Source organism: Rhinolophus ferrumequinum, chromosome 6 (assembly GCF_004115265.2).
Source record: "Rhinolophus ferrumequinum isolate MPI-CBG mRhiFer1 chromosome 6, mRhiFer1_v1.p, whole genome shotgun sequence".
Taxonomy (NCBI): Eukaryota; Metazoa; Chordata; class Mammalia; order Chiroptera; family Rhinolophidae; genus Rhinolophus; species Rhinolophus ferrumequinum.
Genome location: NC_046289.1, coordinates 2,463,792 through 2,480,141, shown reverse-complemented (window position 1 = coordinate 2,480,141; position 16,350 = coordinate 2,463,792). Strand labels below are relative to the sequence as shown.

General features: G+C 49.5%; 1 protein-coding gene across 5 annotated transcripts in view; it reads left to right on the top strand.

The window, feature by feature from the left end:
- TECPR2 (tectonin beta-propeller repeat containing 2) overlaps positions 1 to 16,350 on the top strand; it is an 86,508-nt gene that overhangs the window by 46,979 nt on the left and 23,179 nt on the right. For all 5 annotated transcript variants that reach the window (XM_033108828.1, XM_033108825.1, XM_033108826.1 and 2 more), the window contains exons 14-17: positions 2,366 to 2,606; positions 3,307 to 3,396; positions 4,894 to 5,127; positions 13,839 to 13,987. In XM_033108828.1, the coding sequence (XP_032964719.1) occupies positions 2,366 to 2,606; positions 3,307 to 3,396; positions 4,894 to 5,127; positions 13,839 to 13,987 (714 nt within the window). The remainder of the gene's footprint in view (positions 1 to 2,365; positions 2,607 to 3,306; positions 3,397 to 4,893; positions 5,128 to 13,838; positions 13,988 to 16,350) is intronic.

Here is a 16,350-nt window from a genome sequence, read left to right as displayed (position 1 = left end):
ACATGTTCCCAGGAAAGGAAGGGCTTTGAGAATTAGGGGTAGGGTCCAGCACCTTTTCATGACTTGGTACCAGCCAGGGGCTTAGAACATGTTTGCAGAGGAGTGTCTACTGCCCACTCTGGTACCAGTGTCACGCAGCTCCCATCTCCCATGGTGGCAGGTAAGGTCATATGGACACGCAGCAGCTGTGAAACACATAGCCTGTCTTCAGTGTCACGTCTCCGGTGGTTCAGGTTTCATTGTCGCCTCACACTTGCCTTGTTGCTCTCAGATCCCTCAGGTGAGAAAACGGAAAAATGAGCTGTGTGCGCTCTTCAATGAATGTGTGTGTACATGTCTCTAACTCAATATGCCAGGCACTGTAAAATACCTTCTCTGTATTTGTAACCTATTATATGGTTCTTCACACACACACACACACACACACACACACACACACGTATGTGTGTACTAAATTCTATTTCAAAGTAGCCTAAAGAAAACTAAATATAATTTTATCATCATATTCAGAACATTATCTTTAGAGACATTTAATCAACAGAATCATCTTACAGGTATTTGAAAGTTATTTTAGTTACTGTAAGATTGATTTCTTTGTAGTGCGAGAGCCAGCATTAGGTTTGGCTGCCAAACCTGTTTCTTTTTAATTTGCATCCTGCTTACCTGCAAGCCTTGGGTGCTAGGACTGAGTCGGTCACAGACTTGCCCGTGACCTTGGTGTGTACACACCCCCGAGGAAGGGTGAGCTCCAATGGAGGCGGCCTAGCCAGGCCAGCGGTGCGTCCCCGAGTGAGACACGAGGTCCTGACGTGGTAACACCATTCCCTTACACTTCAAGTCAGGTAGCAACTCACTTCACACAGCTAGTGTGGGTCCTCGCTCAGATAAGAAAGGGCAGTGTTTGTACACATAGTAAAGTACTGATTTTTACAATAGTTTCCTTTTTGTTTTTTATAAATTGAGGTCCCTATCATAAATGATGTCCCCTTTCCCTCAACACTTCATTGTGCATGATCTGGGAATGTGGCTTGCACGCGGCTGTCCTAGGAGCAGGACAGCGACAGTCCCTGTGCACCCACCCAGCAGGGCAGACGTATGCTCAGATGTCAGTCGGAACAGATTTTGGCCCATCTTAGAAAGCACTTCCTACCACCAGAGCTGCCAGCGGGGAGAGGTTTCCCTCAGAGGAAGGTGCCTGAGAAGCTGGTACCGGGCTAAGGTCAGACTGCCCTCCACTTGCAAAAGTTAAAAGCCGAGAGACAAGGTTGGTGGAAAGAAAGCAGGTTTGTTCTGAGTGCTGGCATTCTGGGAGGATGACGACTCCTGTCCAAAGGCCACCTCCCCGTTCCTAGAACAGGCAGGTCTTATAGGTGCGCAAGAAGAGGAAGAAAGGAAAGGGGGAGGTTTGAGGGCTGACTTCCTTCCTGGGGTCTGATCTGTTTTAAGATAATGTTATCTCCTGACTCCAGACGGGATTCGGACTGGACCACCAAGCCCTGGGGTTTTATGTGTGTATTCCAGTGTCTGGGCGCCTGAGGATTAAGAAATTGCTCTTTCCAGGTTAGGATTCTGTTGATTAAATGGATTAACAAGTATGTGTAACCTTGAGAAAGGGAATAAAACAGAGTTCTTCAGTTAATCGGTGAGGGGAGAAACAGGAAACACGTGAATATCAGGATGGATCAAACTGCAAACTAAGTCTAATTAGAGGTGTCTAGATAGCGAGCTATGCGGTGAGTCAAAGTGCAAACTAGCTAAGTCTAATTACGTTAGTGATTTACTGAATTTCACCCTTACACAGTGTTTCCTTCAGGAGCGTCGGAGAAGCCTGTGGTCCTGGCATCTGAGCCAGGGTGCCTTCCCTGTGGCCAGGACATCCCAGTGTTGGCCTGGCTAATTATGAACAGCCGCGGTTTAGATCATAAATTACGTCATCACCCAGCTTTTAATACCTTTTTAACCCATGTTGTGATTCTGAGTCTTGTACATTGTTGTCCATTGGAAATACCTAAATTTAAAAACCAAATTTAGAATAAAAGACTTACAGAGTGTGAGGGGGTGATACTCAATGACAGATATAATACATACTTGTAACAGGTCCATGTAATACAAAAGCGTATAAAATAAAAGGTGAACATTGTTTTCCGTCCTTCTAAATCTGACCCTCAGAAGGCGTTAGTTGGCAGTGTTGATGGTTAGTTGGCAGTGAAAGTCCTGCTGGGCTTTCTGGTCCTCACGGGAGCGCACGTGTGTGTGTATGGGTGGGTGTCTGAGGGTCGTGGGCCAGACCTCCCTCTCAGGCAGTGAGCACACACAGAAGACAAATGTAACTGCACTGAGAATGGGGTGTCCCCCCTCCCCCCAGGTGAGCATCACAGACTACGTTGTGTTCGACCAGTGCAGCTTGTTCCAGACTATAATGCACGCCACACAATCGGTGGCCACAGCGGCCCAAGTGCCCGTCGAAAAGGTGGCGGATAAACTGCGTATGGCGTTTTGGTCTCAGCAGCTTCAGTGCCAGCCGAGCCTTCTCGGGGTCAACAGCAGTGGCGTCTGGATCTCCTCGGGCAAGAATGAATTCCATGTCGCCAGAGGAAGTCTCATCGGTGAGTGAATTGCTTTGATTTCCACATTTGATAGGCAGTTTTGCCTTAAAGTTGGCATTTGAAGAAAAGCTTTAAGCTCTCAACCTGAGAAGACAATGGTGCCAGTGGTGAGAAGTGTTCCTGACGAGGCCGGTTTATGTTTTGTATCCGTTTCCTTTCTTTATTCTGTCATTGCTACAGCTGGGCTCCCCCAGTCCAGATGGTGTGTGATCAGCTTCCACCGGGAGCTGATTAGGGTAGGATATAAGAAGAGCACAGGGAGCTCAGTTTAGTGGTAATGGTTTCACATTTAAATGAAAACACCCAAACCGGAAGGGCCTAGGAAAAGAGAATAGTGCATTTCCTAGAGGGAAAATTATTGCGCTGGAGAAAATGCAGGGCTCTGGCCAGATCTGTAAATGTAGGTGTGGATCCCCATGGGTCGGGGCTGCGTTTCTATAAGTGAACCCCTGCTTTGTGAACTTTCCCCAGCTCTCCTCCCACTCGTAGCCTCCCAACCCTGGGCCAGCCTGTGGCTCTGCTTGTCAGTGTCCACAGCGACCGGGGCGGCTCCTCCAGTGCTGGCTTGCACCTCCCAACGTAAGGACACTCCAGAATTAGCCACGGAGTCCTGAAGACTAGCTGTAGCCTAGAACTAACGCTTTGAAGTGTGGTTTTTTTCCTTCTTTCTTTAACACACTCTTCTATTTATTCTTCCTAGGCACTTACTGGAACAATGTTGTTCCCCGTGGGACAGCTTCTGCAACCAAGTGGGCCTTTGTGTTGGCTTCTGCTGCTCCCACAAAGGAAGGTTTGTGGGGAAGACAGTGCACGGGTTGGAACCATCGTCTGCCTGTGGCCTAGTTGGGACAGGGGTGTGGCTGTGCGGACCTCAGATACAAGATGGGGTGTTACAGGCTGGTGGCCCTTGTTGGCCCATCAGAGGGCCCTGAAGCTGGGTGGGCTTGACCAGAAGAGGAGGGTCTAGAAGTAAAGCTGCGTGAGTGTAGAGGCGAAGCATCCTGAAGGAGGGGACGTGCAGTGTCGCCATGAGGGCCAGAGCCTGGTCATCTCCAGTGACATGCCACGGGGCCATAGCACAGCAGGCGGTAGGTACCCAGCCTCTTCCCGGACTGCTTCCCGTTTCCCCTTCTGATTCTGTCACCTCTGAGCAGCCTCTGGCTAGCCTAAGTCGCACAGTCCTGCCCCCAGCGGCTGGGGCAGACCTCTTCCTCTCCAGTCAGAACTCAACAGCCCCGCCAGGAGCATGGGGCTGGGAGCCAGGAGAGGCAGTGTGCTCCCCAGTGGGCTGGGAGCCTGGGTAGTCAGGTGACCCCTCTAGGAAGCCACCTCCCAGGACATCTGGGGGTCAGAGGAAACAGTTGGTTACTTCAAGCACTAGCACCACTAGAAAGTGGATTACGTGGTCAGTGCAATAAAATGCGTCCTTGCTGGGTTGTTCTGACCGCAGTTCTGAAATCAGTAAGCACTGGAAACCATAGGTTAGTTCCTGAGTTGGGCACAAGTTTATTTGGCAGCACAGCCTGACCTGCACAGCCTGAGGCTACCGACAGGCTTCATTTGTCCCCTTGGTCGTGACTGCAGGAATGTCACTGTACTTCGTTGGGGGTGCTGCCTGCCCCCCTGGGGCTGTTACTTAAATGTGTGGCATACCTATTGCCTTAGGATTTCAAAATCCAGAGGATTTTAAGTTCTAAAACATATCTGGTCACACATTTTAGATAATACTTTAAATAATACACCGTGAGCAAGGTTTTAGTTTCCCCGAGGGTTATTTGCCCATCAGTTATTTTAAACTGATTCTGCTACACCTAAGAACTCAAAAGCTGGCAGAGGGAATGAGGGGACGTGATTTTGAGGTGAGGATGAGAGGAAGATGCTTTCCAGCTTTCTGAGCCTTCTCCAGCAGCCTCCCCAGCCTGCCCCTCACAGTAGAGCAGGGAAGGCCTGGTCCTTCTGAGGCCAGGCACTGCTGAGCCGCCCGCCACTCCACAGCACTGATGAAATACCGAGTTAGAGACCTCCCAGCCGGCATGAAACGTCCCAGGTCAGAGCGCTGGGCCAGAAACGTAGCCTCATGAACTCTCCTCATAAGCCTTGCTTTCTTTCATTTCTTTAAAATTTCTTGAGCTTGTTTCTTGCTAAGTGGCTGGTCACGGGGTTTCCCTCTGACTGTGACTTAGAGTGTACAGAGCTCCTGTCACATGTTGGTATGTGAGCGTGGGAGCTGCCCAGAGGCAGAGGCCGCCTCATGCTTGGTCAGTGACGCCGTGAACCTTTCCCACAGGAAGCTCCTTGTGGCTATGCCAAGGCAGCAAGGACCTGTGCAGCATCAGCGCCCAGCACGCACAGTCCCGTCCATCCACGGTGCAGCTGCCTCCCGACGCCGAGATGAGAGCCTATGCCGCCTGCCAGGACGCACTGTGGGCCCTGGACAGCCTGGGCCAGGTGTTCATCAGGACGCTGTCCAGGAGCTGCCCCACAGGCATGCATTGGACGCGGCTGGACCTTTCTCAACTAGGTATGGCCGCCTCGTGCGTCATGACTGCCTTAGGCTGTATCTGAATGTGACAGCTGACAAAAGTTCCCGGCTCCCCTGGGTTCCATTTGTAGGAGCTCTTGTATGACATTTTTTGTGTTGCTGGATTTCAGGCGGTTATTGAGCCACTCTTGCAGATCAAATGGGCTTCTTAATTTTGTAGAAACTTTACTTCCCCACCACTTAGGTTTGCGGGCTTTTCAGAACCTGGGAGGAGCTCATACTCAGAGGAAGTTGCCCACTAAGAACTGCTTGAAATAATCCTATTGGTGCAGCTGCCTCTGCCAGTCTGTCTGCATGTGGCACACGGCTTCGTGCCCTTTAAATCTGGGAGAGGGAGCGTGTCCCCTGCCAGGATCAACAACCCACTGACCTGTCTCCTCTGCAGCTAGAACAGTGCTCAGCACAGAATAGCAGCTCAGCAAGTGTGTCGACTCGAGATCAGACTGAGGAGATGCTGTGCTTCTCACTGCCGCTCTGCTCCAAATGTCCCCACCAGGGTTACAGAGCAGGCGAACTAGCATGGTGCCATTTATAAGTCATTCATTCGTGTTCCAAGCAGTAACATAATAGAATGAGCTCACAGCATTGGGTTATTCTCCGGGCAAATTCTTCATCGCTTGGCAGCTTAGGTGTGGCTGGTCTGAAGGCGGAGACTGGCCTGAAGGTACTCTGGGGGGTCCTGTGAGCCTTAGGAACCCTGCCATACAGTTTCCCCTTTCGGTAAACTGACAGCCAGCCCTTTTTTTGTTGCTTGTTAGGTGGTGGAATTGAATTATACAAGCATTTAATGTTTGAGAATTCAGCCATATATACTCAGGGAATAAAAAAAGAGGGGAGAAAGAAAGCAAGAAGGGAGAAAGGGAGGGCTGGTTGTCTGCCTCCCTCCACTGCAGCCCTGGGAGCTCACGGGCCACTCAGCGTCCCATGAAGCCAGTCTCAGCCCACATGGTTCCCACAGGGTGCTGTGTAGACATATCTTCATTCTTTTGTCCAAGAAGGCCCCCCAAACATCATACAGCTTAACCAAAAAGCAGGTCGGTTCTCAGTTAAAGAAGCAAGCAAGCTCTGTTCCAAAGCTAGGAAATTTTCCAGGGTCATTTTGATTATTTATGCTTTTGGCCTGACACCCTGTCTTTTGAATCTAAACTCAGCACCATCACCGGTTACCTTCTAGCTTTTAAGAACATTCTCCAGCCGCCATTACTGACAATACTGACCAGAGTGCAGCTGGTCGTGGTCCTAAATGCTGGCGCAGGAGGACCTTCCTGCCTGTCCTGGGAAGCCTTTCATTTATTCAGAGAGCCTACTGGCCCGAGCCTTTCTCCAGCAGCCCCCAGCCAGACCAGTTTGGGGGATGCCACTCATTCTTTCCGGAGATACAGCAGCCAGGGCCCCGTTTGTGTCCTCCCACTAAATCTTGAGTACTCGGGAGGCCGTGCTGATTTGCAGGATCTGGGTCAGAAGCAGAGCTGTTTCCCGGCACCACCCTTTCCCAGGCCCTTGGCAGAAGCCATTGCACTGCAGTGGGTGTATTGAGTGGGCGTTGCGCCAGGCTCCACCCTGCTAGAACCAGCTCTGCCTGTGGCCCCCAGGCTCTGGCCCACAGCTCTTCCTCCCTTCCAGCCCTGCCTAGTCCTCCTGGCACTGGTGAGCAGGCTGGAGTGGTACAAGTCTCTGAAGTGCCCTCGGGTTTAACCAGAGCGGTGGCCATTCTTTCTAGGGTAGAAACAGCTTTGGTGGGGTTAAGTGTCACTTTGAGAGTAGGAGGAAGCTGGAACAAGGCCATCCTGAGTCCAGGATGAGTTTTGGCTCTCTAAAGCACAGGCAGGTGCTTGCTGAGGGCACATTGGCTCTCTAAAGCACAGGCAGGTGCTTGCTGAGGGCACACACAGTAGGTGCTTGCTGAGGGCACGGGGGCAGGAGCAGTGGAACCGAGCCACCCTGCCTCATCCTGCAAAATCATTAGCAAATCAATGCCAGGATGGAGCCAAGCCTGGAATGGATCACACAGCCAGCAGGTGCAAGGTGGTCAGGTAGAGGAGGTGGAACTGATGACAGAGACGGTGCTGGCTGTGCACATTCCTCACCTTTCTAATGGGAACAGCAGCCCTTACCCCAGAGAGAGGGTGCAAGTAAGCATCCTGTGTAAGTCAGCTGTCTCGGCAGGTGTGACATGTCCTGCTTGGGGACGTTCGTAAGCCATCGTTAGCTGCACAGCTCAGGCTGGTGCAGGACTCCCCGCCTGAGTTTAACAGTGTGCAAGGGGGGAGGGAGCAATTACAGGAACAGAGGACCCATCTCAGTCTTTATCGTGCTCCGAGCTCTAGATTTTGTTTATTTACCTGGGTTACTGGCTGATACTGAAATGATGGATAAAGACTCCTTTTCCCATTTTCTGAGCCCTTGGGAGAATGCAACAAGCCCACAGAGGGTAGGTTTTGTGTTGTGCTAGGAAGGTGGGCAGGGCCCAATTGGGAGGAGGGCAATGAAAGGCTGTCAAGGCCACGAGGTGTCCTGCTGCTGGGCTCTCTTCAAGTATGGTCTGCGTGGCCTGTGGGACAAACAGACGAATCAAGGGTTTCTTTTCATTATTAGGTTGGTGCAAAAGTAATTGTGGTTTTTGCAATTTTTAATCTTTTAAACCTCAGTTACTTTTGCACCAACCTAATATTAAAATTCAGGGGTGCCGGTTTTGAGTTCAGGTGAGCTCCCTGCCCAGAACCCCACGCGTGTGTGTCCATGGCAGGTTGTCATCAGGCAGCGTGTGTGGAGTACTGATGAAGAGAGTATAGTCATCTAGGTAACCTGAACGCTGCTTGCGTCACTTCCCAGGGCTTACCCAGCATGCCTCGCTGATCTATTAAAAGTTAGCCGTGGCGTTTGCTCACAGCGGTGAAGGGAAGCACAGCCTTTTCAGGACTTGACTCCGCATGTGAGGGTTCTGTTTAATACCGAACTTCTCTTTCCCAGTCGTGCTCTCTCCTGGCTGCACTCTTCCGCTCCCGCTAAATTCGGCTGGGAAGGGCAGAGTCCGCTCTAGCTGTTTGTGCTTCTTTCCCGGCAGTGCGGTCAGGGTGTCTCTTCCATCTACTCCAGAAGGTCTCCCGGGTTGTCTTGTCCTGCTTCCCTCTCACCACCGCCAGGGCCACAGCCCCCTCCTCACCACCTGCACGACTGCAGTAACCGACTCGTGGCACCACGTTGCCCAACCACACCACGGCTGCCAGAGCCATCTTCCTGACACACACCTCCGGGGGGTGTGCCCTCAATGTTACATGGCTCCACGTGCCCCTAGAATCAGATCCGGGCTTCAGGGCGGCCCCCCGGGCTCTTATGGGCCTCGTGCAGCTGGGTTCTGGTCACCAGCCACTGCTTTTCTGTATGCCAGGCCCCTTCCTTCTCTTCCCGAGTCCTGGAATACTCTCCCTGCTCTTCCTGCATACCTCAGCCGAGACCGTCAGTCCCCTCAGCTTTCTCCATCATGACACCCTCCCACTGTGTTGCCTAAGCATTGAGCTCCAACTCTGTGCCAACAGTCATTTCAGTTGGACTCTACACACAGGGCTGGGGGCTCTGCAGGCAGGGACCACATGCTTGGCCACGTCCGTGCCCATCAGGAAACTAAACTGTCAGGGAAAGTTGTTAGTGTGTGTAACTCCATTTCTAAGTAATTCTGGAATGTGTGTTTCATTCCTTGTTACTGATAATCCTAAATAAAACTGCCTAATGTGCAGGTACGAGATGTCCTCACACCTGATTCTTTAGTCCAGCGCAAGTCGCCATCAGCCTGCCCAGGGCGTGAGGCAGGAGATGCTGGGTTTAGGAAAGCTCTTCAGAGAAATGATTTACCTCTTTTTCTCTTCAGTCCTGGCCTCTTCTTTACAAGTGTTCTGATATTAAAGCCGTAAAATACGGAAGCCTGTCGTCTTGCTGCTGACAACATGGTCTGGACTACCTTGTGCCAGCATTGACCTTGGGCATTGCCAGGTCATTGTAAAGTCTGGACTGTCACCAGTCTTCTCCACATTGCAAACAGAAATTGCAGTTTCAAGGATGACGGTAGCAAAGTTTCAAGTTATGAACACGATTCCTACCTTTAGTTTCTTCTTGAAGACGTAGCATCCCTCTCTCTTCTGCCCGCATACAAGTTACCAAATCAATTGCTGTTTTGAGATGAAATTAAGATAATTCTGAAATTAAATTTTTAACTGCTAAACCCTGTTATAGAGATATTATGGAATTTGTGATTTGTTACAATCTGAGTTTTTTGAAGAAAATTTGCATCATTTAGCAGATATTTAAGAGGCCCACAACATTCCACTTCCCGGTACATAAATATGCAGTCTGTCAGCCATTGGAATGTTTAGCAGAGTAATGCGATTTGTAATTATAATTTATCTGGTTAAAGCATTTGATGAGGACATAGTGTCATTTCATGCTTTTAAGTAACAAATAGGATTATATTATGCAATAATATATGCAGAAAAGTGTTTTATAAATAGTAAAACACCAAATAGATGCTACTTTTTTTCCCTACTTCTTCCTGCTCCTCGCCTCCAGTTCAAGCCGTTGTTTCTCAGTCCAGTTGTGTAGGACACAGCTCCCTGGCCCATGCTGGTGTTATGAGCCTTGCGCTCCCCCCAGTTGAGGCAGTTGGTCGCCGGTCGTTGGTTGGATGCTCACAGCAGCTCACGGCAGCTCTCGCCGGTGGCTGGCCATTCACACTGGATGCTGGCCACTCACGCTGGCTGCCGGCCACTCATGGCAGCACACGGTAGCCCACAGCAGCTCGCTCACGGTAGCTCACACCAACCTCCAGCTGCTCACAGCAGCCCAGCTCCAGGGAGAGCTGTTCACAATTTTAGCTGTAGAGGGCGCAGCTCATTGGCCCATGTGGGACTCGAACTGGAGATCTTGGCGTTAGGAGTGCGGCGCTCCAACCACCTAAGTCACTGGGCTGGCCCAGATGCTACTTTTTTGTTCCAAAATGCATGTTTAAAAAGTAATCCTAGGGGGCCGGCCCGGTGGCTCAGGCGGTTAGAGCTCCATGCTCCTAACTCTGAAAGTCTGCCAGTTCGATTCCCACATGGGCCAGTGGGCTCTCAACCACAAGGTTGCCAGTTCAGTTCCTCGAGTCCCGCAAGGGATGGTGAGCTCCGCCCCCTGCAACTAAAATTGAACACGGCACCTTGAACTGAGCTGCCGCTGAGCTCCCGGATGGCTCAGTTGGTTGGAGTGCATCCTCTCAACCACAAGGTTGCCGGTTCGACTCCTGCAAGGGATGGTGGTGGGCTGTGCCCCCTGCAACTAGCAACGGCAACTGGACCTGGTGCTGAGCTGCACCCTCCACAACTAAGACTGAAAGGACAACAACTTGACTTGGAAAAAAGTCCTGGAAGTACACAACTGTTCCCAATAAAATCTTTAAAAAAAAAAAAAAAAGTAATCCTAGGGAGGCCCGGTGGCTCAGGCTGTTGGAGCCCCGTGCTTCTAACGCCAAAGGCTGCCGGTTCGATTCCCACATGGGCCAGTGAGCTGCGCCCTCTACAGCTAAGATTGTAAACAACAGCTTTTCCTGGAGCTGGGCCTCTGTGAGCAGCTGGAGGTTGGTGGGAGCTATTGTGTGCCGCCGTGGGCTGCTGTGTGCTGACGTGTGCTACCATGAGTGGCCGGTGGCCGCACTGGCCGCAGCCGGCGTGAGTGGCCGGCAGCCAGCCAGTAGTCAGTGTGAGCTGCCGGCAGCCAATGAGAGGTGCCGTGAGATGCTGTGAGCTGCTGACCAACGGCCAATGACCATTGACCGACTGCCTCAGACGGGTGGAACACAAGACTCACAATACCAGCATGGGCCAGGGAATTGCACCCTACAATTAGGCTGAGAGACGATGGCGTAAGAACTGGGGGCGTGGGAGGGTGGGGGGGGAGAGAAAAAGTAATCCTAAAGGGAAGATGTCAGATTTGTTAAATAAAGTAATTAGAGCCTTTTTATTTTTTTAATGGGAGGGGACAACAATATGGAGTGGCAGAAAAATTGTAGCATGTCTGTTCGTCAGATTGGTAATGTAGTAACAGGCCCCAGGATCAGCAACTTCACTGCAAACACTGCTTTCCTGTTCCCACAAGCTTAGCTCTCAGTCTTTTAGCATCGTCGTCCCCTGGGTGACAGCTTACTGGCCCTACTGCTGTGTTCTGTGGCACCACTATCTCCGTCACTGCAGCAGGGGACAGCTGAAAGGCTCTTTTACACTTCAGAAGTGACAGATCACTTCTGCTCACAGCCCACTGGCCAGAACTAGTGGTGGGGCCCCCTAAGGGACTGTGAGAGCCTTGGAGTATTTGGGGAGGGCAAATGGTCTTTCCCACCTGTTACGACCATCTTCTCTGTGAAACAGCCACATGAACCTGTATTCAGGCAGCCTGAGAGAGACCCCCTGTGAGGTCAGAAACTTCAGAAAAGCTCTCTATTAAACGTTTTCTTCTTTGACTTGTCTCTTCAATTCAGAATAAGCTGGTTTATACACTGAAGTGTATATTCTAGCAGCCTCTTAAATTTGTTCTAAAAGAATGTTCTCCTTGTAACATGAATTCCATGCTCTGTTGACGATGTAGTTACTCCCTGTCACTCTGAGATGCCAACCAGTGTTTTTGTTACCATGTAACTCCAGTCACATGAGCAGCTACTGCCTGTAGTTCCTGTTAGGGCAGGTTGAAGACTCCAACATTAAATTATTTTTCAGTTAGCATTTGTTTCTCAGCTATTTCTGGGATTTACTGCTGAAGCTCCTTTATTTTGATTGGTACACATTTAATATGTAATGTTAGAGCCCTAGGGAATCTGTTTGAACTACCTGGTAAGACATCCTACAAGAGATGGAGGAAAGAAAAAATACAGTGAATTTCAGTGTAAGAGAAATCATCTTTAGGAAATGCACACAGGAATACTAAGAGTTTTTTTGTGTAGTCGTGAGTTAATACTTTTAAGTTGGTCTCCTAGTTAAGGCACGTGACAGAATTTCCACATAGCAGGATCCGTGCCTGTTGGTGCAGACACATGGGCTGTCGTCTGACGCCAGTGACAACTGTGCGGGGTGGCCAAACGCAACACCGCCTATTCCCCCATTTTAGAGTCAAAATGACCCATCCTCTGACCTAGTCGTCAGAAGACAAACCGTTCAACTTGAAAAATGGGCAAAAGACTTGAACAGCTACTTCACAAAAGAAGATAAACAAGTGCCCATAAGCACGTTAAAGAGTCTCAACATCATTAGTTTACGGGAAATGCAAATTAAAACCATAACAAGATGCCATGTCACACCTACTAGGAGGGCTGACATGGAAAAGGTGCCACAATGGATGCTGGTGGTGTGGGCAGCGGGCACACTGCTGGTGGCATGTCAGATGGTAAGCGGGGGGTGCGGACAGTTTCTTCAAAGATCAAACATACATCTACTGCGTGGCCCAGCAGTTCCACTCCTGTTATTCAAGAAAACAGCCCTTGTTCACAAAAACTCCTGCAAGAATGCTTATAGCAGCTTCACTCCTAACAGTAAAACGGAAATGGCCCACACGCACTGGCAGGTAAATGGATGAACTGAGCGTGCTGTTTCCATGCGGTGGGATAATACTCAGCAGTGAAAGAAGTGACGCTGCGGGTAAAGCTCACGTACGTTACACTGAGCGAAAGAAGCCACTCCCAGAGAGTGCGTACCTGTGACTCCCTGGACGTCTGGACCACACTGGACTCATTGTGGTGACAGAAATCAGAGGAGCAGAGGGGACGGGGGGATTGACCGGAAGGGGCCTGATGGAACTTTCTGGGGTGATGCAAATGTTCCACACCTTGATAGGACGTGGCTCACCTGGGTATATCCATTTGTCAAAACTGAACCAGACAGAAGGTGGAGTCCAGAGATCACAGGTCGCTGACATGGAGTCAGGCTGGACTGGCTTCAAACCTCAGGCCTCCCTTCATCTCCTGGCTTAGCCACATTCTTACCGAGGGATCTTGGGCAAATGTCTCGTGACTGAGTCTGCTGTCCTCACGTGAGGACCGGGGTACTGGGGTAGTATCCATGCCTCGCTGTAGGGAGGTTTGCAATGAGGGTGTGGAGGACGCAGCTGGGAGCCCGGCCTGCTGCCATTGTTCCCTAACTCGGCTGCTGCTCTGTTTGCCAAATAGACTGTTAATCAAATGTAGTTTCCCTTCAAAGGCTCTTCGCATTCCTTTCCTCTTGAAATCAGTTTGCTCAACAAGGAGAAATGTAAGCAGAAAAGTGAAGATTCGGGGAGGCCTAGTTATTTCATCTTAATCCCAGTTAGGAACAGGATTGACTGTAAAGATGAATTCCTCTCCCCAGATCCAGAATTTGCTGGTCATAGTCATCGGACGGAGTTACAATGGGCCCACGTGGAGAAACCAGTCCTGTGCTTGGTGACTGAGGGCACGGTGCTGCGACATCTTGACTGCTTTGCCCGTGGTGTAGGAGGGCTGCTGTGTGGCACCTGGCAGGTGGCCGGGCAGCCAGAGGCCTGGTGCCTCTCCTGTGCCATCATGTTCTCAAGCAACAGAGTTCAGCTGCCAGGGCAGCATCCTATCTTCCTGTGCAGTAAAGAATCCAAGTTCATACATTAAAGAACGAGGAGTCATTTTACAAAAGTAACCAGTCTGTGTGCATTTTCTTTGTTTACAGGAGCCGTGAAACTGACGAGCTTGGCCTGTGGGAATCAGCACGTCTGGGCCTGCGATTCCAGGGGTGGCGTGTACTTCCGCGTAGGAACCCAGCCTCTGAATCCCAGCCTGATGCTCCCGGCCTGGATAATGATCGAGCCACCTGTCCAGGTAAGTACACGTTAACTGATGCCAGCGTGCGCCTCAGTGAGACCGAAACTGTCTGGACTCTGTTGGGAAAAGCACCACGGCTGTGAGGTAGGCCTCCCACCACATGGGGCACAGGTGTGTGCCCAGCGTCCAGGTGTGCCCCATTCATTGGCCTCCCAGACTTGGAATTTGATGTTTGTGGAGTTTAGAACTGAACAGATTGTTGAAGTTGTCTGAGCCAACACTGTTTTTTCTTCCTCAAAACAAAATTATTTTGTTCCTAACTTTTTATAAGGCGAGCATTACTTAAAAATAAAAAAATCAGACGATACCCAGAAGTGTAGAGAAGAAAGTAAAAATCACTTCAAACCTTGTGGCAGAGACAGTGTGTTAGTGTCAGCATTTGTGAATGTCTCTCCTGGTCTGTCAAATTGTACTTCCCATTGCCCTCCAGCCCATGTTTCAGTTTCCAGTGTATTCTAGAAGTTTTTCTTGGGCTCTTGACTGTTCTGCCACTCACAAGAGAAGCAGAAGTCTGATGTCCGTGCACTGCTTAATTACCCCTAAAGATCTCGTGGTAGCTCTGCTAAGTATATTTCTGTTAACGTTTATCATTAGGAAGCTGAGATTTCATGAGAGTCATACGCTGACTGGTCCCCTGTATGACTTGGTTCGAAAAAATATGACGTTGCCACATGGACAGGCAGCAGGGGGCAGGAGTGGTTAGTCCTTGAACAAAAAATGCTTGAATGGAGAAAAGAAGGAAACCAAGGGTTTGGGTAAATGCCGTGTTCATTTTTAGCATCACGAACCCTCAGGGATGGGGTGACAGAGGTCAAAGGGCAAGGTTCAGGGCCGGTCCTGAGGACCACCCGTCCTGCCTAGCGGACCTGGGGCCTGTGCTGGGAGACCCTGCAATGAACCAGAGTCGGGCCTGGAGTACTCTCAGGCCACAGTTAGTGGTCACGGCCACGGGGAGGCTCCATGTGGATCTTTCCCCTTCACAGGGTTCAGGGGAGAATAAGTGGCGTATTGTCTGTGATGACACTGTGAATTCGACAGCGTTGTGCAAACCTGAGCTTACACATAGGAATTACAGTGCTGCTCACTTTTCCTCTACTCGTGGTGCTGCGTGACACCCGGCAGAGAGGAATGCCCTTCACTGGCCTGTCAAGCACTGCTGGTGTACGGCAATAACGGGAGGCAAGCCGACTTGCTGGTTTCGTCACAGCTTTTAGATTCTCCTCAGACCAGACACCTTCGTGTTACCTGATGTATGTCTTTGTCGGCACCTCCCTTTTTTAACTCCTAACAGCTTTATTTCTTTAGAGTTATAATTTACCTTCTTACAGTCTACAGCTCAGTAGTGTTTAGTATATTCACAAAGTTGTACAACAATCACTCCTCATTCCAGGACCCCACGCCCTAAGCCGCTGGCAGCCACTGATCTATTTCCTTCCTATATCTGGGCATTTGCCCACCTGGATTTGCCCGTTTCGTATAAATGGATTATACAACATGTGGCCCTTCTTGTCTGCCCCCTTTCAGTGAGCATTAGTTTTCTACGTTTGCCGTTAATGGTGTAGCACGTATCAGTGCCTCAGTCCTTGGTATGACTGAAGAATATTCCAGCGTGGGGACAGATCACATATTTTATCTATTGTAACTGACAGACATCTGGTTGTTCCTCCTTTCTGGCTGCCATGAATAATGCAGCTCTGAACATCCATGTATGCGTCCTTGTGTGGACATAGAGCTTCAATTCTGTGGGTGTATAACTTTAAGTGGAATTGAGGGGTCATGAGAGATGGTATGTTTCACTTTTTAAGGCACCGCCAAACTTCCACAGTGGCTACACCATTTTATATCCTACCCACAAAGTGTGAGGGTTCCAATTTCTCCACATCCTCACCAAAAATGTTTCTTACCCAATTGTTTTTTCTAGCCATTCTAGTAGGTGTAAAGTAGTATCTCGTGGGTTTGGTTTTGGTTTTTGATTTGGTTTTTCTACAGGGTTAATTTTTCAATAAAAATTTATTGAAACAAGAAATATTAACTTGTATATTGGGTTACTGAATGTTCCAATTTATATTAGAACAGTCCTATAGGGAAAGGAAAGCTAATCTGATCCAGACTGGCACTTTTTATTAAAATTCAGTTGGGTTTTGTTTTTTGGTGTTTTTTTTCAGTAGGGTTTTTTTAATTGAGGTATAATTGATGTGTAACATATTAGTTTCAGGTGTACAATATAATAATGATTAGATATTTGTATATGTTGTGAAATGATTACCATAGTAAGTCTAGCTAACATTCATCATGATATATAGTGACAAATGTTTTTCTTGTCGTGAGACCTTTTAAGATCTATTGTATTAGCAACTTTC